Source organism: Numenius arquata, chromosome 11, assembly GCF_964106895.1.
Source record: "Numenius arquata chromosome 11, bNumArq3.hap1.1, whole genome shotgun sequence".
Taxonomy (NCBI): Eukaryota; Metazoa; Chordata; class Aves; order Charadriiformes; family Scolopacidae; genus Numenius; species Numenius arquata.
Genome location: NC_133586.1, coordinates 13810806 through 13833943, shown reverse-complemented (window position 1 = coordinate 13833943; position 23138 = coordinate 13810806). Strand labels below are relative to the sequence as shown.

Sequence of the window (23138 nt, the reverse complement as noted above, 5' to 3'; positions counted from 1 at the left end):
CAGTGGGACCTGTATGCTGTAAGGACTGGGAGAAACCCCAGAGAAGTCAGGACGTGGAAATAGAAAGATAAAGCTGATGTACCCTGAAGCTACTGGGCATGTAGTAACAGTCCCCTGTAATCTGTCCTTGTCAAGACGCTGCTTGTCAGCATGCTGTTGAACCACCGGGTGCAAAGTGAATGTGATGAGGAAGTAGTGTTAGGGGAGTTCCTTAGGAGGAAAGACCTGTCTGTCCTCCTTGATTTCTAGCCATAGGTTTGCTTGTTAGTCATGAGGTGTAGTATCTTAACTCATTGAATGGTAAACACGCTACACGGATTTTTTTAATGCCAAAATCTTATACACCCATCTCAGCACGCAAGCCTTGCTAGTTGATTTTACCCGCTTAAACAAAGGTCATTTTTTTCACTTGTGCAGTCCAATTTGAGAGTTATAGAACATCATTTGTGTGCTCAAGTCTCTTAATGTTTGTCTTCAGAATTCACTGGGAAAACACTGTGTTAAATACTGAGACCAGAGCACTAAAGACCAGACCCTTCTACACTTTTTCCTTCTTGTTCTCAGCGTGGGCTGCGATGCCCCATTGCCTGTCACTCCCTGCCGTGAGCGACAAGAGCACCACTGAGGAACTGTAGTTCGTTCTGTCCCCAGCACACAGCTGTCATCCTGTCCTCTCCATTTCTCTAGCTTTTTCACTCAAAACTGAGACAGTTATTTATAAGAATTCAAAATACCAGGTCCATCCCTGTGAAGCTTGGTGATTCATTTTTGCAAGGGTTGCAGGTTGTCTGTGTGGGGCTTTTTGGTGAACACAAGTACAGTAAAATGCCTTTGGGGAAACTGTGATTCACTAATTTACTTCAGTGATGTGGATGTGATAAGTGGGTAGGAAACTTGTTACGTTTTGAAGGAGGAAGAGCTGAAGAAGCTGCTGTTGCTGCAGGCAGGCAGTTCTTCTGATTGCATGATTGCATGTGTGCTATTGGTAACACTGTTTCAAGACCTAATGAGATTGTTTTTATTAGCCCAAGCATGAACCCCTCACCATCTTCTGCGATCTCATGGGAGTGGAGTATGAAGAGATGGCCCACTGGCTTTGCCATAGGAAGCTTGCAACTGCCACTGAAACCTACATCAAGCCAATTTCTAAACTTCATGCCATCAATGCCAGAGATGCACTTGCCAAACATATCTATGCTAATCTCTTTAACTGGATTGTAGATCATGTGAACAAAGCCCTTCACGCTACTGTAAAACAGCATTCCTTCATTGGAGTGTTGGACATTTATGGGTGAGTCTTTTTGTCAGAGATATGTCACCTCTTACAAAATTATCTTACTGCAAAGCATCTTTGTCTTTATCATGTAGCGCTGCGTGGATTACGCAAAAAAAGCCCCAAACCCTCAGCAGCTGCTTATTCTAGCTGAAGGAAGTAGGTGTTTAGTTTTGACATGCTATCTGACATCTTTGTCTTGACTTTCAGGTTTGACATTTATAGTGAGATTTCAGATTTTTGCTGTTGGTAGTTTTTTTTTATGTATTGCATTGGGGAAAGTTACAAGGGAATCTCATGGTTCCTCCAAGATAGTACTTCTAGAGAGGACAAAGATAACTAACATGCTATCCATGAACATCAATCCCTCCTCTATGTTCCTCATCCCTGCCTAAAGAGGGACCATAACTGAACTGCCTGTGTACTGCAATTTGCCATTTCCCTGTGTGCTTTGTTGCTTGATTGTGGTTGTTTGTGCAATAATGCACAAATGGAATAATGCAATTAATTTGACTGGAGGGAGGGAATTTAAAATTATGGGGTCATTTCATCTGTTTCTTTTCACTGCACTAATAATCTTGAGTATCTGCATATTTTAGATTTGAGACATTCGAAATCAACAGCTTTGAACAGTTCTGTATCAACTATGCCAACGAAAAACTGCAGCAGCAGTTCAATATGGTAAGTAGGAAATGACTGGCATTTCCTCTTCCCTTTTCCCTCGCCCAAGTCTATTCTGCTAATTGGGTCCCCAGTGGTTACGATGAATTCCTTCAGTCTATTAACCAGCTGTCCTGGCCGTGGGCTTTGGGGGATGGGGAAAGATCGACTATCTCCTAGAAATAGATTTTATGACTAACTGCTGCTCTGGGACTATTTGAAATTCCGATCACAGTAACAATTATAAGACAGAAGCAGTGCTTGGCAATTAAGACCCCGAGATTGTCTGTCAATGAGAGCACCGTGTGGGAGAAGTTGGAGTTAGCCGTGTCTCCGTAACCTCTGGCGAGAGCCTGTGCACGGGCAGCAGAGAGCAGGGCTTTGCTGCTGGAAATCTGCCACCCGCGCTTCCTCTCCCGGCGTTATTTTTTGAGCATTTTCAGCCACATCCTCGAGTTGATGACTGACGTGTGGCAAGAGGCGCCTCCTCCAGAGAGATCACGATTCTCTCTCTCTCTCTCTCTCCTCAGCCCTAGTGACGTTTGTAATTATATATCTTACCTGCATAATGATGAGGCGAGTTATTTATGCCAGGCCTGTTGCTAGGCTGTGCTGCGGTACGGGAGTAGCCGTGAGCTCTCTTCAGGAGCCTGTCTCCGTGCAGGGTCTGCTCGCAGGACCGAATCTCCCCACACCATTGTTCATCCCGGTGGCAGGGACCGGTGTCGGGAAGTCGGGGGGCGCTGGACCGGTGATGGCTGGGCTTTCCAGCCCCGGTGTGCCCTCTCTGTGCCAGTAGTGCCATGGCTGGCTTCAGCCCCGTAAGCGGGTTGTTGGAACTGCCGAGCACAAGGTATCTTGGAGTTTTCTCAGCTCTACAGCAAAATTCTAGTCACTGTAAGAATTGCGAGTGTTCGCTTTTTTAGTAGAGATCACCGTCCCCATGTTCCCTTCCTTCTCGCGCTGTTGCTGTAAGCACTTCTCTCACGAAGGACGGGGCTTTTTGTCGATGCCCTGCTGAGCTACCAAACCCAGCTCCGGTGGACACAGACCCATTGGGCTGCCATGCAGGTACATGGGGTGGATGTTCTTTTAAATTGAAGGCCCGTGTCTGTGGCAGCAGCCAGCAAGCCTTCGCCTGCCACCGGGGGTGGCCTGAGCCTGGCCGAGGGCCAGCCGCTGGGGGACAGCTCGGCCCCAGCTCCCATCTCCACAGCCCCCCGAGCCTCCCCGGCTGGCCTGCCTGCCTGGGCACCCACAGCCACTGAGAAAAACGAGGTCTGAATTGCAGAATCACAGAGTGGTAGGGGTTGGAAGGGACGTCTGGAGATCATCTAGTCCAACCCCCTGCCAAAGCAGGGTCACCCAGAGCAGGGTGGACAGGAACGTGTCCAGGCGGGTTTGAAATATCTCCAGAGAAGGACACTCCACAACCTCTCTGGGCAGCCTGTTCCAGTGCTCTGCCACCCTCAAAATAAAGAGGTTTTTCCTCATGTTGAGATGGCATTTCCCGTGCTCCAGTTTGTGCCCATTGCCCCTTGTCCTGTCACCTGGCACCACTGAAAATAGTCTGGCCCCATCCTCTTGACACCTGCCCTTCAGATATTTAAAAGCATTGATGAGATTCCCTCTCAATCTTTTCCACACTAACAGACCCAGGTCTCTCAGCCTTTCCTCATGAGAGGTGCTCCAGTCCCCTGATCATCTTTATAGCCCTCCGCTGGACTCTCCAGGAGTTCTCCAGTCTCTCTTGAACTGGGGAGCCCAGGACTGGACACAGTACTGCAGGTGTGGAAGACATCTGAAGTACATGTCTGAAGACATTTTTCACTACATAATTGCTAATTCTGTTACGGTGGAGAAATGTTTTCTTTCAGGACATAGGTTGGATAATAATGGTTGCCAGTAAAATGCTACCATTGGCTTTCCTGTCAGGAATTAACTCGGCGTGTAACGCAGCAGTTAAGCATCAGGGTGGGAATGGCTCCCCCGGGGTCTCTTAAGGAGCGCTGCTTTGGGAAGGATGGCTTTAAGCTAATGAAATAAAAAGGGATAAACCGCTTTGTCAGGGCAGCGTTCTGCTGCCTGGCAGATGCATGGCAGAGAGCTGCGAGGCGTTCGTGGGCTTGTGCATGGAGCTCGGGGGAAGCTGTGACCAGCTCAGGGGTTTGTGGTGGCCCACCAACCCTTGCTGCTTGTTAGGATATGCTCCAGGTTCAGTTCTGCCTGCCAGTGCCGTTAGTGTGCATTAAAATTTAAATGGGAGATAAAATGTCATTTAAAATAACTGGAGTCAGCAGTCTTTTTGTTTTTAAAGAGTGCTTGTGCTATTAAGACCACGGTTTGCCTGTTTAATATCGCACTATCTTTTTTCCCTGAAGTTTTAATTCATCTCCTATGCACATTTCATTAAAGCAGTGCAGGTTTTTTGTGATAATATTTTTGAATAAATATGCAACTGTATTGTTATTGATCTTTGTACCAGATAAATCTTCCACAAAACTTTGCTTCAAAGATTTCTGGTGCTAATACTCCTAGAGTTGTTTTTGCTGAAGAGTATATTTTAATGCAATGCGTCATCTTAGAAAAAAATCAGCAGCCATGTAAGAGAAAATGGGGCTCTGTTCTTTTACAAGGAAACCCAAAAGTATTTATAGTGAAATTTTACTTGAAATAGAGCAGTATTTGTAATTTAATAATCATAAACACATGGCAGATCCCACTTTATAAGTTGCTGTTCCTGCACTTGAGGCTTTTTCTGGGTTTTGTGTTGGTCTTTTTATAAGAGAAAAGAGCTTATAGTAATTGTGGGACAATATAGTAAATAGATAGGAAAATAACAGAGCTTATTTACAGGAAATATGAATGAGCGCTGTAATTTAGTCTGTTGTTTTTAGGCTAGGAAAAAAGGTTAATTTATTTTTCATACAGTCACTTGTTAAAGGGTTTGTTCAGTTGAACTAGTGTGTTGCTTGACAGCTTGGATTAATGTGCCAAGAGGAACTCAAGTGAGAGTTCCGTGTATTTATTCTGCATTTCATTTCACAGAAAACTGTTTTCTTTTTGCCCTGTAGCATGTCTTTAAGCTGGAACAAGAAGAATATATGAAGGAACAAATACCATGGACCTTGATTGATTTCTACGACAATCAGCCATGCATCAACCTCATAGAGGCCAAAATGGGAATTCTGGATCTGTTGGATGAGGAGTGCAAGGTGTGTGTTCAAGGGCTTTCGTAGAGAAAGAGGTCATCAGCCATCCTGCTTCTGGGGCCTCACAGAGAAAAGTCACCTGAGTACAGCCATCATTTTGACACTGCTGTTGAAAGAACATACAAACAGAATTGGCGATTACAAAAGGAGAAAAAATGGTTTTAGTCATGCTCTTTTTTTCCCTCCTTTCCATCATGTGTCTGTACCTGTTTCTGGGTCTCTGATCAACCTTTGTTTTGACTCTGGCAACTTTCTCTTTCCCAAGTGTAACAAGTGCAGTCTTTGGTCCTGCCAGATTCTCCAAATTGCCTCTCGCTTGGTGTCTCACCTTTTGTCTTTTATCTTAATTTAATTTATGCCAAGCCATGTACAGGGGATGACACGTGGTGTATACTTCAGTGGAAAACCAGCTTGGGGTTCTTGTGTAGCACAAAGCATCACAAGCAATCTCTAGTGGTGGTGGATGAGTTCTGACCCACTGAGATGCTGCTCGGTCAGATAGGGTACCTTTTGGATCGCTGCCTGCAGGTGTGTGACACGGGAAGTGTTATTAGCATGGTGTGTGTCACATAGCAGCTGTACCTGCTGCTGGCCGGTGCCCAGTCTGGAGCACTAGAAAGGCAGCAGCACAGCTGGTTACTGGCTTCCTTGCTTATGGCAGTGCTGGAAATCTGAGGAGTTGGAGTTTGAAAGCAAACCACAAAGTGTTGTCCCCATCGTCTTAGTTTCTTTTGTTACTGAAAAGTTCTCAGGACATTTTAAACAGCTGTGTGTTCTCTTCCGTAGATGCCAAAAGGGTCGGATGACACTTGGGCCCAAAAACTATACAATACTCATTTGAATAAATGTGCCCTCTTTGAAAAACCACGTTTGTCAAATAAGGCATTTATCATCAAGCACTTTGCTGACAAGGTAAGGACTTTTCTGCCGGTACCTCTTCCCGTGGCTGGTGTTGCTGAGGGTGTGTGTGGGAGGGGGCACTGGGGTGGGCGGCTGTTGCAGGCAGCGACCGGGCAGCCACATCCCTGGCTCTGCTCGGCTTCTTGCAAACTGTGTGTCTGCCTGTGGGGCCAGCCAGGAGGAGAAAGTGGACCTGGCAGCTGTGCAGAGCCAGGAACACAAACAAGAGCTCCTGACTCCTGCCACATGCTGTAACCACTAACCATCCTTTTTCAAAACATGACGACTTCTAGTGTCTTTTTGCAAGTCACAGTATAATTGTATCCGTTCCAGTTATGCTATAGAAATACACAACATAGAAAATCATATATCTCACTGTAGTTTTAGCTAAACAGCAACAATGGAATGATGTAGGTTTTGCTGCCATCTTAATGTGCCAAGAGGAAAGAGGGTAGCACACCTTTCTTCTCTGTGCTGGGGCAGTGAGTGCTGCTCCCATCCTCATCTCTGCTGGTCACTGAATGGCTGTCTCTGGGAAGCTGGACGAAGGGTATCTCAGTGGAGCATTCTTCAGCTCCCACGATGCATCATCACACTGCCAACTCCTCAGCTTAAAAATAAATAAATTTTAAAATAATTTAAGGTATTTGTCCTGTTAAATATTGTCAGAATATTGTCAGCTTTGTCGAAAAAAGTTTGGAGAAGCTCTGTGATTCTGTAGGTCTGTACGTGCTGACATTTATTTGCCTCCACTTGATTTCTCCCAGAATCTTGAATTTATGTGTAGAAGAGGGGTCCTGTTCTTGTTGCGTCTAGTGCTACCTTAATGAAAGCAGCAAGACTGTTTAGATTCAGGAGTTCTGTTTTATTTTGTGGATGAGAGATCAAGAAAGATTTAATTAATATTTCATATACTGCTCATTAGGCTCGACTTCAATATTTGAAAACAAGGCTTTCCTATGCCTAGTCTGAGTGGTGAGGGCCAAGGAAAGCAAAAAGTAGCTCCAAGCAGGTATTGGCAAAGCTCTAAGCTCTGATGTGCTAAGCATTTTATGTTTTCCTGTGTGCTTACGTGGATGCATACAGACATCTTGAAGGCAAAAATAAAGCTATATTAGTAACCTCTGTGCCTTGACGTTATCTTCTGTGGGAGAAGGCAGAGATTCTGCTGCCCTCTCGTGGCATTGTCTCCTGCAGTACGAACATTAGTGGTACCTGAGGGATGATCAGAGTGGGCTTTCAGCTGTGGGTACCTTGGGGACATCCTCTGCCTTCTTCCCCCCCCCAGGAATTTTTTGAAATGTTTTGCAGCTTGGGGTATGGTGTTGTGTAAGCACCAATAAATGGCTGTATTGAAAGAGGCGCTGCTGATGGCTTTCAGTCTGTCTGCTCCAGAAGAATAAAATAACTGTAAGGGTCTCCTCTTGTATTTTATACTCTGCACTTCTGCTGATACAAGGTTGAAGAGTTAGCGTGAGACACTTCATGAGAGTTAGCATACTTACGTTACTTAGTATAAAATTCTAAGATGTAGACTTTTGATAGCAGTTTCAGGGTTTTGTTCAGCCTTGAATTAGGGCAGTGAAATAAATACTAGGTTCTTTGGTCCAGGATACTCCATGGCCCTGTGATAGAGGATTTTTATGTATTGTCACAACGTTCAGACTCTTTATTGCTTCTGGTCAGAATAGTCTTTCTGAGTACAAATGAAGCATTTTCATAATAAGCTGCAGGCAGATCTACTTACTGCCTCTCAGCTAAAGAGATGAGATACTTTGTTCTTAGTTGCATCTGGATTTCACACAGTTTTGCAGCCCTGATCACTTCAGTGAAGGAGATGCTCAATACACATTTTGATTCTTCACCTTTACGGTAACCATTCAATCATGCTGTCTTACCACAGGCATCTCTCAGCAGTGAAATATATCTGGTATAATGCAATAACAGTATTCATCTCTATATGTTTTAATGTTTTACGTTTTACTGGAAAGCACTCTCTTTGAGGAAAATCTATATTTAACCAAGATGCACTTGGGAGCTGATATTTTCAACATCCACAAGAATTTTCTGTTTTAAATGTGAATGTTACAGCTGGTGAATTCTATGCAAAATATTCTTATTAAATACTTCTTTGTAAAATGATGGTTTTCAGGTGGAATATCAATGTGAAGGCTTTTTGGAAAAGAATAAAGACACGGTTTATGAAGAACAAATTAAGGTCCTAAAATCAAGTAAGGTTAGTATAAGGATTTTTTTTTTCTTCTTTTGCAGTTATGAATCCTTGAATTAAGGATCATATGAAATTTCTTACAAACCTGGGAAATATTTCTCCCTTAGTATTAGATCAACTGAAATTGAACATAGTTTGTGTTTTACTTGGCTATCTGTATGAATTTAGAAAGTCCTGTAGCCCTGTTTTACTCCATGTAACATCAGTCTATATTTAGCCACTGTTTTCACTGTTTGGGGTGGGGGTTTTTTTTAGTTGTGCTTTTTTTTTTACTTTGCACAAGAGTTTGCTGTATTTTCTTTAAAGGCATCAAGGACTTCTAATATACTATAGTAGTATAAGAAGGCTTAACAGTTAAGCCCTTAATTTTGTCATCTGAAAGCAAAAGCTTCTTGTTTATGGCCTGACAATTGAGCAGAAAATTTCTGGAGGAGAGACAAGTTCTGTTCCAGAAGCAAAATGAGAGAGGAATGAAATGTATAGACCCTAAGGACACAAAACAGAATTTATGAAGTCTTGCCTCCTCGATAACTATGAAATAAAGATAACATCTGAACTGAAAAGTACTGCATGAAGGAATAGTACAGAACAGGCCTTCAGTGGCATCGTCTGCTTGCTTTAGTGGCAAAAGTGCTAGTTGTGCTCTTCTGAAATGTAAAGGCAATTAATTTGACATCGCACTGTGATGGCTGTTGGGAATTTGCTAGCTCTAATGGCCCAGGAAGCTGGGTATCAAGGACAGGCTATTTAAAATGATACTATTCTTTCAGGAAAACCAACATTTTTCTCTTCTGTTTCTATTCTGAGCAGATATATGAAGCTAAATGATTAAAACATGTAGTATAATGAAAAACCAGAGCAGACTCACTACTGAGAGAAGTGCTGAAGAGGTTTGAGTGAAGTCAGTCGCTCTGTGTGTGGAACGCAGGTGGCATCCTTGGGGAGCTGGCAGGGACAGGGTGGCAGTGCACTGCACAGGGAGGAGGTGCAGGAGTGCTCCAAAGGATGTAGTCCATTGAGTACAGGACGATGGGGACATAGTTGCCACAAGAGCATGACGACAGCTCGGGCATGCTCAGTACATTGAGTTGATTCAGTCTAAACACTAAGAATCAATGCAGTTTTCCCCAGTAGAAAATTTTATCAAAACCGGTGTTTAAAAAAAAAAAACAAAACAAAACTTCAACTGTGAAGAAAATAGATTTTTCAAAAGAAGAGTGTTTCATTTTTATTTTTCAGCAGGCCCTCTTTATTAGTAATTGTAGTGGGATTGCATTTCTGATTATTTTTTTTTGTTGTCGGTTTTCTGGGTTTGCTGTGCACATTCAACAGAAGGTAATTCTAAATTGAATGCGTCATCTGTCATCCTGCCCATTCCCACTCTCACATACAGCTCGAATGCTTCTTTGCTCTCCAAAGTGCATGACACACACTGCTCATGGCAGGCACTAGTGTTTAGTTATTTATTTTAGCCTTCTCTATAAATCCACCCACAGGACCTCTTTGAACTAGTTCAGTTTCTATGCATGTGTCATGAAAGCAATACAGCAGTCCTCAGCTTTTATGCTTGCTACTGGCATGTTGTTGAAATCTGTTGTGGCTCTGTATTGAAAGAAATGATCTGTAAGATTGTTAGCAGCATGTCTGTTAGGTCGTCTGAAAAAATTACAGGGAAAGAATGCTTGCTTGCTTGCTTTCTACCACGTGAATTATCTGCCCTTTGATCAGTGTTTTCCCTCTCTTTGAACACTCCCTGGTTCTGCGAAACCAAAAAAATTGATAAGATACTAAAACCCAAAACCAAACAAAAACATGAATGTCCCCACAGTGTGGATCATCTCAGCAATGCTCTCCTGTTGTTGACCTCTGCTGCAGAAGGCCATACATTACTCCTTTCTTCTGCATGCGGTAACTGAGGCAGCGTCGATGGAAATGACACCTTTGAAATGCACTTGCTCATTTTTACAGGCAGATTTTCCCAGGGTTGGAAAAATGGAATGAGACTTATGTACTTATAGCTTAGGAGAGCTCATCCATCTGCAATCCAGGCACTGGGGACCCCCTTCCCAGCCCCACCCCTGGTGTGTGAGAGCATCAGGAGTTTTGGACAAAGCATATTGCATTCAAATAAATTTCTGTGTGGGATGAAAAGAGTTGGCTCTGTAGCTCAGATGCCTGTGCATACTGACTCACTCCACCTGACCCCAGGCAGCTGAATGAGGTGGTGGTGGCCCATCCTGAACTCTTTGTTGAGTCAGTGGAAGGAGACAGGCTAAATCACCCTCTGGAAATGTCATTGTTCCACCAGCTAATCTAAGGTGATTGTGCTTCTAATCTGGCAGACTCAGGTGAGATAAAGCTAAGCTGTGATACTCCTTTTTTAGTTCAGGAATTTAGGATACCTCCGAAGCATTCATAGTTGTTATATTATGCTAGAGGGCTGTGCTGGATGCTACTGAGGAACGTTTGATGCCTTCTGCTAGCCCATCTGGCACAACCACAGAGCACAAGTACCATTTTGTTGCGCAGCATGTTTCATTGGATATCATGCATGCTCACCAAGTTTTATAAGGCAAAACCATTTTTTTTATTTTTTTAGGTTGTACTTAGCCCAAGCACTTTCTAGTACTGAAAATTGAATGTTCCTATCTCTTGGGATAAAATGCACAGATGCTAGATAAAAGATTATTCATTGACAGGTAGAGAAGTTCAGATTTTCTTACTCCTATAATGCTTCTGAAGTGCTATAGTTGTCAGTAGGAAGACCTGGTGGTGTTATTTTTAGTTATAAGTTACTTCAAAGCAGCTATTCTATATGGATGTATTTTATAGCCATTAGGGAAAGGGAACCAGAAACGCTGAGTGATATTTGGAAAGATGTTTCAGGTTTTTCCCCCACTCCCACTGGCCTGAGAGTAGATCTTCAGTCAGCTAAATTTGGCTAATGGAATTTTTTAGTTGAGGGTTCCCCCTTTAAGTTGATTATTTCAATTTAGAGTTGGTAAAGCAGGAATATTCTTTATTGCCTGCTGGGTTATTCAGTGTCCTAGATATTTCTCAACCACAGCGCAGTCTGATGCACCACTGGAATATGAGAGGACCCTGTTGTTTCCTTCTTAGATCAAAGCAGCCATATATAATTTCAATTGGTATTTATGAAACTGCTGTCAGTATCTAACAGTTTCACATGGAAGCTATTGCTGGCTCTATGAAAAAAAAACTCAAATCAGAATTTTATCTTCAGAAGGAGACTCACTGATCAAACCTACAAATTTTTTAGTATTAAATCATGGCCCACTCACTATACTACTAGCTTGAATGCTTTTTTGCATTTGTCCCCATGTGGAGTTAAAAAAAAATCCCATGCTTATTAAAACTGAGCCTGGATTCTAACTATCTTAAACACAAATGGGTGCAATCACTTGCTGGATTCTCACCCTCTCTATTTTTCTGCTGTTATACTAGTTTAAGCTGCTGCCAGAGTTATTCCAGGATGAGGAGAAGGTCCTCAGTCCCACGTCAGCAACCCCTTCGGGGCGCGTGCCTTTGTCTCGAACAGCTGTAAAACCAGCCAAGGCCAGGCCAGGTCAAGCCAGCAAGGAGCATAAGAAAACTGTGGGACATCAGGTGAGTTTGAAGATTCAGCTCTATTAAATAATCTGTACCTCCCTCTGTCTCATAAGTCTCAGGGTGTTGCTGGTGCTTCTTGGGATCCCTTGTGATTTTGAGACAGGTGCAGCTGATTATGACTTACAGTTTGGAGCAAATATGCCCTAATTACTAATATATTTTGGACCACAGTTTCAGGGAGCTCAGTTCTTATTGTGGTGCCAAAACCAAAACTCACGTTTTTCGAAACAGATTTAACGTGCTGGATGCTGAGAAACTTTGAAAATCTTACACTGGGTCGTTTTGATTGTATGCCACATTATCTGACTCAAATCAAAAGTGGGGTTTCAGTCCCTAGAAAACTTTGTGCTACTTATCAATGGGCTAAACATAAAATATCCATGTGTATATGCCAGAATTAAATTAAAAGTATGCTGATTAGTGTGGCTGGAGAACTCACTTCTTTGTTACTTTCCACTCAGTAGTTTTAACAGATGTTTTCTCAAGATGGTTTGTCCCCAGTCAGTGCTTTATATATGATAGATTTTCCCTCAGACTATACAGAGGAGCCAAGGGGAACTTTTTTGAGTTTAATATTCGATTTTTATCTACTTGCCAGCCTGTACCACTTTGCTAGTGAGTAGTGGTGTTCATCTTTTGCCTGGGGCTTCCAGGAGGTCTGTGTGGATAACTCTTTTTATGTTACTGTAGTACAGCCTGGAATATAAATGAGCTGTCAGGGAGCGTAAGTTCTTTGTATCAGGGTCCCCTACCAATTCTTCAAGATGAACCAGCCACATCTCTCGGGTGCTCAGAGGTCTGATAAAATCACCAAAAATACCTGGGCTTTGTCCACTGCCTTGGGTGGTTGTCGATCCCCTAACAAAGATGTTAGCACAGTGTCTGTGCAGTGTCATGAGTTACTCCCACTATTAAGTGAGGAATCAGGGAATTCAGAAAATGTTTAATGTGGATATTCATAATTTCTCTATAACCTTCCCCAAGCAAGCTATGTCAAGCCATGGGTGGGAATAGCAATGGTTATTCATGCTACTGTACCTAATGCCAATCAGGTGTTCATGGTACCAACTGTAAAATCCAATCTTCTGCAGTTCATGCAAGAGAACCCCTGCCCACTTACCTTTTTAATTTGAACTTCATTTCTGATTTTGCAAACAGACAGTATCCTGAGGCTGATAGAGGCCTAATAGTTCTGTTGTCAGAATTAAACTAGGAGTTGAAGTGTTAGGGGTACTCTCTTACTACTGCTATCAGTCAACCATGTATATTATTTTATGAATTTTAAAGAAAGCTAATACAAAAGTGACTTTTATCATATTCTGTGTAGAAATAGAACCATGACTTAACAGAAAGAGGGAAATCCATACCAATGTGTTTAAAACATCTAAGACATGTTTTCATAGTTTTCTTTATCTACTAGGGTATTCTGTGGTTAGAAGGATATACTGCAGTGCATTAGGTATTTGTGGTCCTAATACTTCTTTAAGTAAAGCTCCTAAAATTCTCAGATATAGGACTTTCAAAGTTCTTTTCAGTAGGTCTGACACTGGATCAGTGGAGCTGAAGAGGTTGGTACTTTTTTTTTTTACTACTTCATTGATTTAAAATTTGATTTTTTTAAAATTAAATGGCTATTTAGTAATATGCCATGAGGTTTAGTCATGAAGAGATGGATCAGACAAAGATTAGGGTTATTTTCAGTCAAAAGCTGAAAATAACTTAGTCTATCGCATGTTTTTGTAATTTATCACATGCTGATTTGGGAGCTTTACTTCTGTAAAGCCTAACATTTACAAGTCGCACTGTAACATAATTCACCCAAAGATGGTATCTGAAACTCAAATCTATTGCCATAATAAAAACGAGGTGGTGTTAATTACCAAAAGCATTATTGCAAATAAACAGATATCCTTTGGTCTGCTTCCTGAGGTTATCTCAAACATGACTGAGCTTACTGAGGCTATTCCCTGATATTTTTCCCTTTTTCTTTTTCAAAAAGTTTCGAAACTCTCTTCATCTGCTGATGGAAACCCTGAATGCTACAACCCCACACTACGTGCGCTGTATTAAGCCTAACGACTTCAAGTTTCCGTTCACGTAAGCTGGTTCATGTATGGTCCGTGCAGCCTCTGCGTGGGAGGGAATTGCCCGAGGCCTCGGAGGATCGAGGTTCTGCTAAACCTTGCTCACTGAGGAGTGAACTGTGTTATGGACGCATTGTGCATGTGTACCTGTACTTACAGCAGGAGATGTTTTGGGATGAACAGAGGGCAAAATACTTCTTGATGATTTGTTTGTTTGTTTGTTTATGGTGCTATATGAGAAAAAATACCAGCATTTTTGTTGCTAGCTGTGTCAAGTGCGGCTGGCAATTTGCAATCCTTGAGTTCATCTGACATTTGCTGGAATTTGCTTTTGCAGATGCCAGCATCTTATTCCTTTATTTTTTTTCATTTATGAATTTGCTTAGAGCTTTTCTCAAAAGCCTGCTGAAAATCCAGGCACACAAAGACTGCCCTGGCTCTTGGGCAGGCCAGGAGAGCAGCTCACAGCAGCCGACGGGCTCGGGCAATTCCCTGGTCAGGCTGTCTATGTTATCACTGAGTTGCAGAAGCACTACCTGGACTTGTTAACCACCCATCACATCCTACCTCTGCTCCCCCTCCCTGCTATTCCTGTCCTGTGTGTGCACAGGGCCAGAGGTCCCATGTAATGCAAAACTAGCCCCACACCCACAGGGTCTTTTTATTCCTCTGCAGATTTGATGAAAAACGGGCAGTGCAGCAGCTGAGAGCTTGTGGCGTCCTGGAGACCATCCGAATCAGTGCAGCTGGCTTCCCTTCCAGGTGCGTTTGCCACTTTTTTAGATTGCTTTCAGCTGCAGTTCTTCTTTTTAAGAGAATTATTAATTGTTTGGACTGACACTGTCTCTGTTTTTGGGGCAGGTGGACGTACCAAGAGTTCTTCAGCCGTTACCGTGTTCTGATGAAGCAGAGAGATGTCCTTAGTGACCGAAAGCAGACATGTAAAAATGTCCTGGAAAAGCTAATTCTGGTACTATCCTTAGTGCTAACAGTGTTTGGAATCCGAAGGAATAAAGATAGTGTCCCTTCCTCCCTCATAGCCAGACTATTTCAGTACTTCTACAAAGTACCAAACCACCAATATTAGCAGTGGAACTGTAGAATTTCCCAGTGTATCAGAGGAAAGGGCGACAGGGATTTTCAGTGTGGGTGGGTTGAGAGTGAGCCTTACGTTGCTTAACAGCAAGATGTATTAACCACACCTTAAGTAAGGTATGGTTATCTGAAGGCCTTCTGATATGGAGGTGTTTCTGTATGTTTGTCTTTCACACTGCTCCTCTCAGCTCCTGTGCTGAAGTCAACCTTTTCTACTCCTTTTGTCCTCGTGACCATGTCTCCCTGCTCAGTGCTGTGGCTGCCCTCAAGCCTCAGCAGCCTCTTGCTTTGCTCCCTCTCTCCAGTTGCAGCCCCACCTTCCCACCTTCCCAGGCTATGCCATCCACACCCCTGGTGTTGCACCTGAACCGATGGGTTTCTTGGGATTTCTTAAGGACTGATGAACAGTGGCGGGCAGGCAGGCTCCAAAGAGCCAGTTCTCAGCAGAAAGTGGTTAATTGAGACTTACTCAGAAGAGTCAAAGTCTACTGAAGATACAAAAGCAAGAAAGCGTACCTTGCTGAAGTGCAATGCCAATGTTATGTTTATGGAAACAAAAAAATAAGTACTGTGCAGGCAGCTTGGGGCTTGGCTTCTTAAATTCTCTGTCATTGGGTGGACTTAACTAAAATCTTTTGGTTTATATGCATGTGTCCGTATTTATAGCGTTAGTGTGTAGTGTTAAATGTATCCTAAGCTGTAGCTCTTTGACTGCTGTTCCTTTTAACTTAACATCAAAGAATCACCAAAATTAATTATTTTCAATGTACCTTTGTATATTCGCAGTTTTTCCCTCCAATGAGTACGACAGCCTGTAGAGACAGAATATTATTCTCTTTCTGGTTTAGTTCTGAAATTTCAGCTGTGTTTGAGCTGCAGCAAGATGCTTTGTTCTGGCTTAGTCCCATTGGCAGTAAGCGATGTGTACATGTTTGAAGCCCCAGCTGTTTTGCTTGTGCTGTGTAATATGGTTGAAGATGGATCACTCAGAGGGATCATTTACAATTTAAGTAGGGAATTGTACACGTGCATTACCTGTATTGCTTTCATCCTCTGGGCCCCTTTGTCACCTCCTGTAGCCTTCCATGTCTCTTACAATCTTTGTGGCATTCTTGTCTAAGCAAAAATCATGTTACTCTCTTAGGCCATGCTTGTGGCCTTAGTGTATTAATTTGTTAGCAGGATCATACAAAGGAAATACTCTTATCCCCTACTTAATTTAAGTCTAGGCTTACTTGAAATATTACACAGATAATTTTACCTCTTTGCTAACTGTACTTTCATTTAGCCCTTCATACCTTTTTTTAATCCACTAACATTTAAGGCTGTAACTGATCCTCTTTTTACCTCTGAAAATAGGACAAGGATAAGTACCAGTTTGGTAAGACAAAAATATTTTTCCGGGCTGGTCAAGTAGCCTATCTGGAAAAAATAAGGGCAGATAAGTTGAGAGCTGCCTGTATCCGCATCCAAAAGACAATCCGAGGCTGGCTGATGCGAAAGAAGTACGTGCGTATGAGGAAGGCTGCCATCACCATTCAGAGATATGTCAGAGGGTACCAAGCACGATGGTAAGCAATGCTCGTGGGAAAACCCACACTAGCCTCAATTCAGATCCCTTTAAGTAGGACATTTAAATGTGATACATTTGTTCTCTCCTTCCTATACTGGCTGAGAGGAAACGATTTTCCAGGGAAATGAAGGAAATTGAATATAATGAGTGTGTCTGTCCTGTCTGTTTTTAACCTTCCTGGGAGGACAGTAGCACCCTGGCTGTATGATGCTTAGAACAGTATGTCATTAGTGGGAGCAGGGTACAAGTTGTACTAGGAGATATGTTGCAGGTGAGGTAAAGCAGGACTCTTGGGTGAGTCCTTATTGCCCGGTTTCCATGTGCCCTTCCAGCTGGGTCTGTCTGTCCTGCTGGAGAGCCCATTCCTCATTCAGGGTGCAGCTGTGAAGGGAGATACATCAGAGTAATTTGTTTGGATTGAATTCTGCAGGATGGCCATGGATGGGCCAGAGAAAAGGGTAGGAGTACAGGTGGTATCATTCAAAGACAAGCTGGTTTTGAAGACTGTAAGAATCAACCTTCAGAAAGAGGCTTATGTCAAGATGCTTTGTTATTGTCTTGCTGAGAGGGCCTAGAACAAGCAAACATTTTCTACAGGTTGGGGTTAGGAGAGGAGATCTGGAAGGTGGTATAGTGGAAATAGCTTTAAAGCTGGAGAAAAGGTGATGAGAAATTAAGCTAAGTTCATCTTGTCGGTTCTCTAGCACCGTTCTCAGAGGAAGTGAAAACATTTCCCCATAAAACCTTGCAAGATTTCTGTTAATTTGTCATTCTGTTGTACTGTCATATGGTAGACTAGCACGTAAATATGCTGTATCACTGACTCACTAGAAAGAAAGTGAAGTAGAAAATATAGCTCTTGAGAAAGAGGGTAAAGTTATAGGATGTAAAAAATACAGTATTCAAACACTGGAAAATAATTACAGGTATTATTTGTAATTTTTTTCTTGCTTAGCTATGCCAAGTTTCTGCGGAGAACACGTGCTGCCATCACTATTCAGAAGTTCCAGCGCATGTATGTGGTCCGCAAAAGATACCAATGCATGCGAGATGCTACTATTGCTCTTCAGGCTCTCTTAAGAGGTTACATGGCCAGGAACAAGTACCAAATGGTAAGAAATCATAAGGTTTTACTTCTTCACTCTAGCTTTATTTCCACATACTTTCAGAACAGAGCTGCTCTGTGGTGTCCCCTTTGGAATCTGAAATGTCACAGGTTGGATTGAGGGACAGCACCTGGAAATTAGAAAGATCTGATACTTCCATCAATTAACTTCTTATTTTAGAGATATTCACATTGTCATCTAATATGGATGCACCAAGACCTTCATTGCAGTCAGTGGAGAATCTAACAGGGATTTACAGCATTTCTCTTGAGAGAACTTTTTCATTTGTTGTATAGAATGTTGAGGCACACAAAATAAATATTGAAAATGGCCTTGTGTGAATGTGCCTCCATGAGTTCAGTTATACATGTGTGATGCACTACCATTCCTATTCCATCCCTAATTTCAGTGCCCCATCCAACCTGACCTTGAATGTTTCCAGGGATGGGGCATCTACCACCTCGCTGGGCAACCTGGGCCAGTGTCTCACCACCCTCACTGTAAAAATATGTCTTCCTTCTCTCTAGTCTAAATCTACCCTCTTTTAGTTTAAAGCCATTACCCCTTGTCTTATCACAACAGGCTCTGCTAAAAAGTTTGTCCCCATCTTTTCTGTAGGCCCCCTTTAAGTACTAGGAGGCTGCTATAAGGTCTCCCCAGAGCCTTCTCTTCTCCAGGCTGAACAACCCCAACTCTATCAGCCTGTCCTTGTAGCTGAGATGCTTCAGGGATCTGATAATTTTTGTGGCCCTCCTCTGGACCTGCTCCAACAGGTCCATGTCCTTCTAATGTTGGGAGCTCTAGAGCTGAATGCAGCACTGCAGGGGGGTCTCGCCAGAGTGGAGTAGAGGGGCAGAATCACCTTCCTCGACCTGCTGGCCACGCTGTACTTGATGCAGCCCAGGATATGGTTGGGTTTCTGGGCTGTGAGCGCACATTGCTGGCTCATGTCCATCTTGTCATCCACCAGTACCCCCAGGTCCTTCCCCTCAGGGCTGTTCTCAATCCCTTCATCCCCCAGCCTGTATTGACACCGGGGGTTGCCCCAACCCAGATGCAGGACCCCGCACTTGGCCTTGTTGAACCTCATGAGGTTCACATGGGCCCATTTCTCAAGCCCGTCCAGATCCCTCTGTTGTTGAGAACTTCAGCCTTCTCTTCATCCGTTGTTACCAGTTTGCCAATCTTGCCCATTAGAGGGAGTACGCTTTATTTGACCTTCCTTTTCTGGCTGACATACCCGTAGAAGCCCTTCTTACTATTCTATGTGTCCCTTGCCAAGTTCAGCTCCAGCCATGCCTTGACCTTCTTGACCCTATCCTTACACAACTGGGCAGCTATCCCTGTGTATTTCACAGTTAGCTGAAAGAGTTCTGTTTTAATCCCAAGCAGGTAAATATTGAAGGCATATAACCAAAAGCCAACTAGTGCTTATGTTCCACATGTTTCTCTTTTGTATTTGAAGAGTCTGTATATTTTTCTTATATATTAAAGTTGCCTGCACAGTCACATGTGAAAGTGTCTAAATTAGAGCATTCTAACATATACTAACCAGAAAGTTTGAAAACAAGTAATCCCTGATAAGAATTTATAAGTAGGAAGATCCCCATGCTTGACTCAGCTGTTTTTTTGTAAAGGTATCTACTTGCCTTTTTGTGGAATTCTGAGTGTTTTCATTATTACGAACCATATTTTATGTTGGGAGATCACTGTTTTTAACAGTGATCTGACAGATGCGATGGAGGGAGATGTGGGTGACAGCAATATGCGGACCATACTTAGGAAAATGGAAGATGATTCTGTATGCCTGACGTTAGTCGTGTGAGTGATACACACCTGTAGCACAGCGTTTTATAAACCTGTTACATTCCTTCTTAATGGAGATGGCAGATTTCTGGAGGGGTCCTCATGAGGGGTGGATGAACTTGCCTGTTGGGAATATCCCCTCAAGCAGTGAATTTTTCACCGCAGTAAAGCATGAAGTTCTGACAAGCGCGCTGGCGGTGTGCTGTGTATACGGTGTCCTCCTAAGGTGGAGTTTTATTAAAGCTGAGGTGCAGGGATGGGCGGAGAGAGAAGCACAGGCTCCGACTGCCACGGGAAGGTAAACACGGCTGTTCTGCAGTTCATGGTGATTGCAAATGAGTGAAACCAAAAGGTTGCCCTATGACAGCACACTTGGGCTGAGCCGTGACTCTGTAGGTAATATATGGTACACGTGTTGTTCGCTAGGATTGTGAAAGGTCCCTGTTGTTGTTGTTAGAAGAGAGGGCATGTGTTGCAGTCACGTGACTAACCCAAGGAATTTAAAATGGTTGAATCATCTATTTCACACATCCTGGGGAAAGCTTCTGCCCGAGACATTGCGATGTGCTTCTCAGCTTGACAAGGAGTTTAGTTTCTCCACAGCTTTTACATAAGCTTTCCTGGGAAATACCTGGGAAATTAAGTAACTTTCCTGATACTCTCACGCTGGAGTCGCCTGTTTCCTCACGGGATCGCATGGGGGTGAGAATTCACTGCCAGATGAGGACCATCCCTGAACGATGGAGGTATTTTATGAGACTTGTTGCTTTCAAACTTGAGGTGAAAATGTTGAAAGCTACTTGTATTCGAGCTGTTCAGGCACCTAGGGGTAACCTGAAGGACTCTTCCAGGAAACATTTAAGAAGGAGGCAGGAATACTAACTGCATGACATACAGTCAGGAGGACTTTGGCTTTTGACCTTGCTGTACTTTTGAGAGCGCTATTTCCTTACCTCGGTGTGGTATTTAACCAAGTACTGGCATTTCAAGTCTCATTTTTTCTTCAGAAATAAATGCTAAGGAAGAAAGTTCATGTACATTATAATCTTGCCACTTTGCCAGTGAACCTCTTAAATTCATTGATCTGGAAATGCAATGCTTCTAACACATTTCAGTTCATTTGCTAAAAGTATATAAGAAAATAAAATTATTGTTACCCTACTAGCTTGTCTTATCAGCTTTGTGGCAAATCAGTGTAAGAATGTGAACTGCATATGATCTTTAAACTATCAAATGCAAGAAGTAACATAACATCTTAAATAGTTTGGTTCTTTAGAATAAACTGTTTAATTTGCAGAAGCTTTATTAAGTGAACTCTAAAGTTCTCAGAGTCCTGGAAGCTTTGTGGGTTCGGGCAGGCTCTCTGAGCATTGCTGTGGTGTGCTGGAATTCAGGTTCGCCAGACCTGAGGGATCTCTGGTTGAATCAGTGGGTGAGGGATCCAAAAACAAGCAGTAGACTCTTCCTACTGGAATTTTCCAGCTAATGTACTGATGAAGGTTGCTGGCATTCTTGACTGGTTTTCGATAAAAATTATTTTTAAAAAATTACTTTTTTTTTTTTTTTTTCTTTTTACACCTCAAAGCTATGGTTGAAATTTCTGCCATGAAATAAGTTGGAATTGTTAAAATACAAAATTTCTGATTAGAATGAATGGAGATTATTCCATACTGGCAACTCTAAGATATGTCCAAAAAGTCAACACCCCCCTCCTCCCCAAACCAAGAACCAAATGGAAAACGGACTGGAACTTGTAGTTTGTTCAGCTGGACTATGGCTGCTGTTTTTAACAGCTGCTACAATTTACTCTGGGTTCTAGTGTGTTATAGCTACATTGCATATCAACTGTGGTAATTTTAAACTTTGTATTGATGACTCCTGTGCAGCAGGTGTCAATGATTCTAAGATGTTTCAAGATAAAAGATGCAGGAAAAAAAAAAAAAAGGTTTGTATTTGTAATCTTGCCAACAGGTACCATATATTTTTGTAATTAGCTTGGATCTGACATCAACACAAAGGAATGCCCGGTTCTTCAGTGTGCTGCCAGTTCTTTCTTTCCGTGTTTTTCCTTCTGGTTCTTTTTCATTTTGTTCCCTGTCATCTTCCTGATTCCTGTCTTCTTTTCCTCTTCTTTTTTCTTTAAATTAATTCCATATTCATTTGTTGTTACTCTTCACCAGAAGTTTCTCTTCTCAGGCTAAGATGTCTCTTTGTGTACATCACCTTTACACCTCTCATTATGGAGTCTGTTTAACTGAGCAGGTGTAGTTTGCAACTCTAATACCCCTTGTGGTGTTTTTTCTTAACTGTAGATGCTTCGGGAGCACAAATCTATCATTATTCAGAAACATATAAGAGGCTGGCTGGCTCGAGTGTGCTACCGTAGGACCTTGAAGGCAATTGTTTACTTGCAATGCTGTTACCGGCGCATGATGGCCAAGAGGGAGCTAAAGAAACTGAAGATAGAGGCCCGGTCTGTAGAACGCTACAAGAAGCTTCACATTGGCTTAGAGAACAAAATCATGCAGCTGCAGCGAAAAATTGATGAGCAGGTAAAAGCTCCCTGGCCTCAGGGAAAATATTTAGAAATCTTGTATTACCTTTCTCAGTAGCACTGTGGGCATTCTTGGAAACATGCACTGAATTTTCATTGTAAGGTATCAGTTTTCTTTTCTGCTGAAGAGCATTGATAAAAGAAACTGGGAGACCACAGCAGAACTGGAACAGTAAAGCATCCGTTTGTGTCTCTCAGCAGCACTGAGAGAAAACATCCGCTCCCTTACTGTCAGTATTTCATTTGAAGTGTCAATTCATTTGAATACGTCAGTTGCTCTGTTTACAAGGGGAAGGTGAAGTGATCATGTTTGATGTGTGTGGGCTCCCTGTCTGATTTTAGTTAGGGATGTTAATGTGCAGGCTTAGAGACTGGACTGTTCTGACATCTTGTTAAGCAGTTCTATAAAAACAGACTAAAACTTTTTGGAAATGGGGAAGCTGCTCTTTTGCTCCCATATCTGGTATATTCTGTAGGGAACTAGAAGGCTTCCTTAAATGAGAAATTCTCCAACAGCTGCTCTGTGTGTGTTGTGTTTTGCAAAGAACAAAGAGTACAAATCTCTGCTGGAGAAGCTGAGCAACCTGGAGATCACATACAGTACGGAGACAGAGAGGCTGCGGAGTGACGTGGAAAGGCTTCGGATGAGTGAGGAGGAGGCTAAGAACGCAACCAACCGTGTCCTCAGCCTTCAGGATGAGATTGCCAAGCTCCGGAAGGAGCTGCACCAAACTCAGACTGAGAAGAAGACCATTGAGGAATGGGCAGACAAATACAAACATGAAACTGAGCAGGCAAGTATGCAGTCTCAGTTTTGCCCAGGCTTAACTGCTTCAGTTGTGTGGCTGATATTTTACAGTATTTTTAAGCAGTGTTATACCTGTACAATCCTAAGTAGGCTTGATACCCAAGTAACTACACCTACGCTAGAAGAATATACTAAATCTATGTATTGTATGTAAATCTATGTGTTTAGTCTATTCAGATTTCAATATTGAAAGTATTTGCAAATCCA

The 23138-nt window shown here is 42.6% G+C and overlaps 1 protein-coding gene across 1 annotated transcript in view; it reads left to right on the top strand.

The window, feature by feature from the left end:
• MYO5A (myosin VA) overlaps nucleotides 1–23138 on the top strand; it is a 96008-nt gene that overhangs the window by 43637 nt on the left and 29233 nt on the right. Inside the window, exons 10-23 of the mRNA XM_074155805.1 lie at nucleotides 1026–1291; nucleotides 1873–1954; nucleotides 5008–5148; nucleotides 5932–6057; nucleotides 8198–8281; nucleotides 8444–8446; nucleotides 11741–11902; nucleotides 13905–14002; nucleotides 14665–14751; nucleotides 14851–14959; nucleotides 16444–16655; nucleotides 17613–17769; nucleotides 21882–22121; nucleotides 22669–22917. Coding sequence (XP_074011906.1) covers nucleotides 1026–1291; nucleotides 1873–1954; nucleotides 5008–5148; nucleotides 5932–6057; nucleotides 8198–8281; nucleotides 8444–8446; nucleotides 11741–11902; nucleotides 13905–14002; nucleotides 14665–14751; nucleotides 14851–14959; nucleotides 16444–16655; nucleotides 17613–17769; nucleotides 21882–22121; nucleotides 22669–22917 — 2016 coding nt within the window. The remainder of the gene's footprint in view (nucleotides 1–1025; nucleotides 1292–1872; nucleotides 1955–5007; nucleotides 5149–5931; nucleotides 6058–8197; nucleotides 8282–8443; nucleotides 8447–11740; nucleotides 11903–13904; nucleotides 14003–14664; nucleotides 14752–14850; nucleotides 14960–16443; nucleotides 16656–17612; nucleotides 17770–21881; nucleotides 22122–22668; nucleotides 22918–23138) is intronic.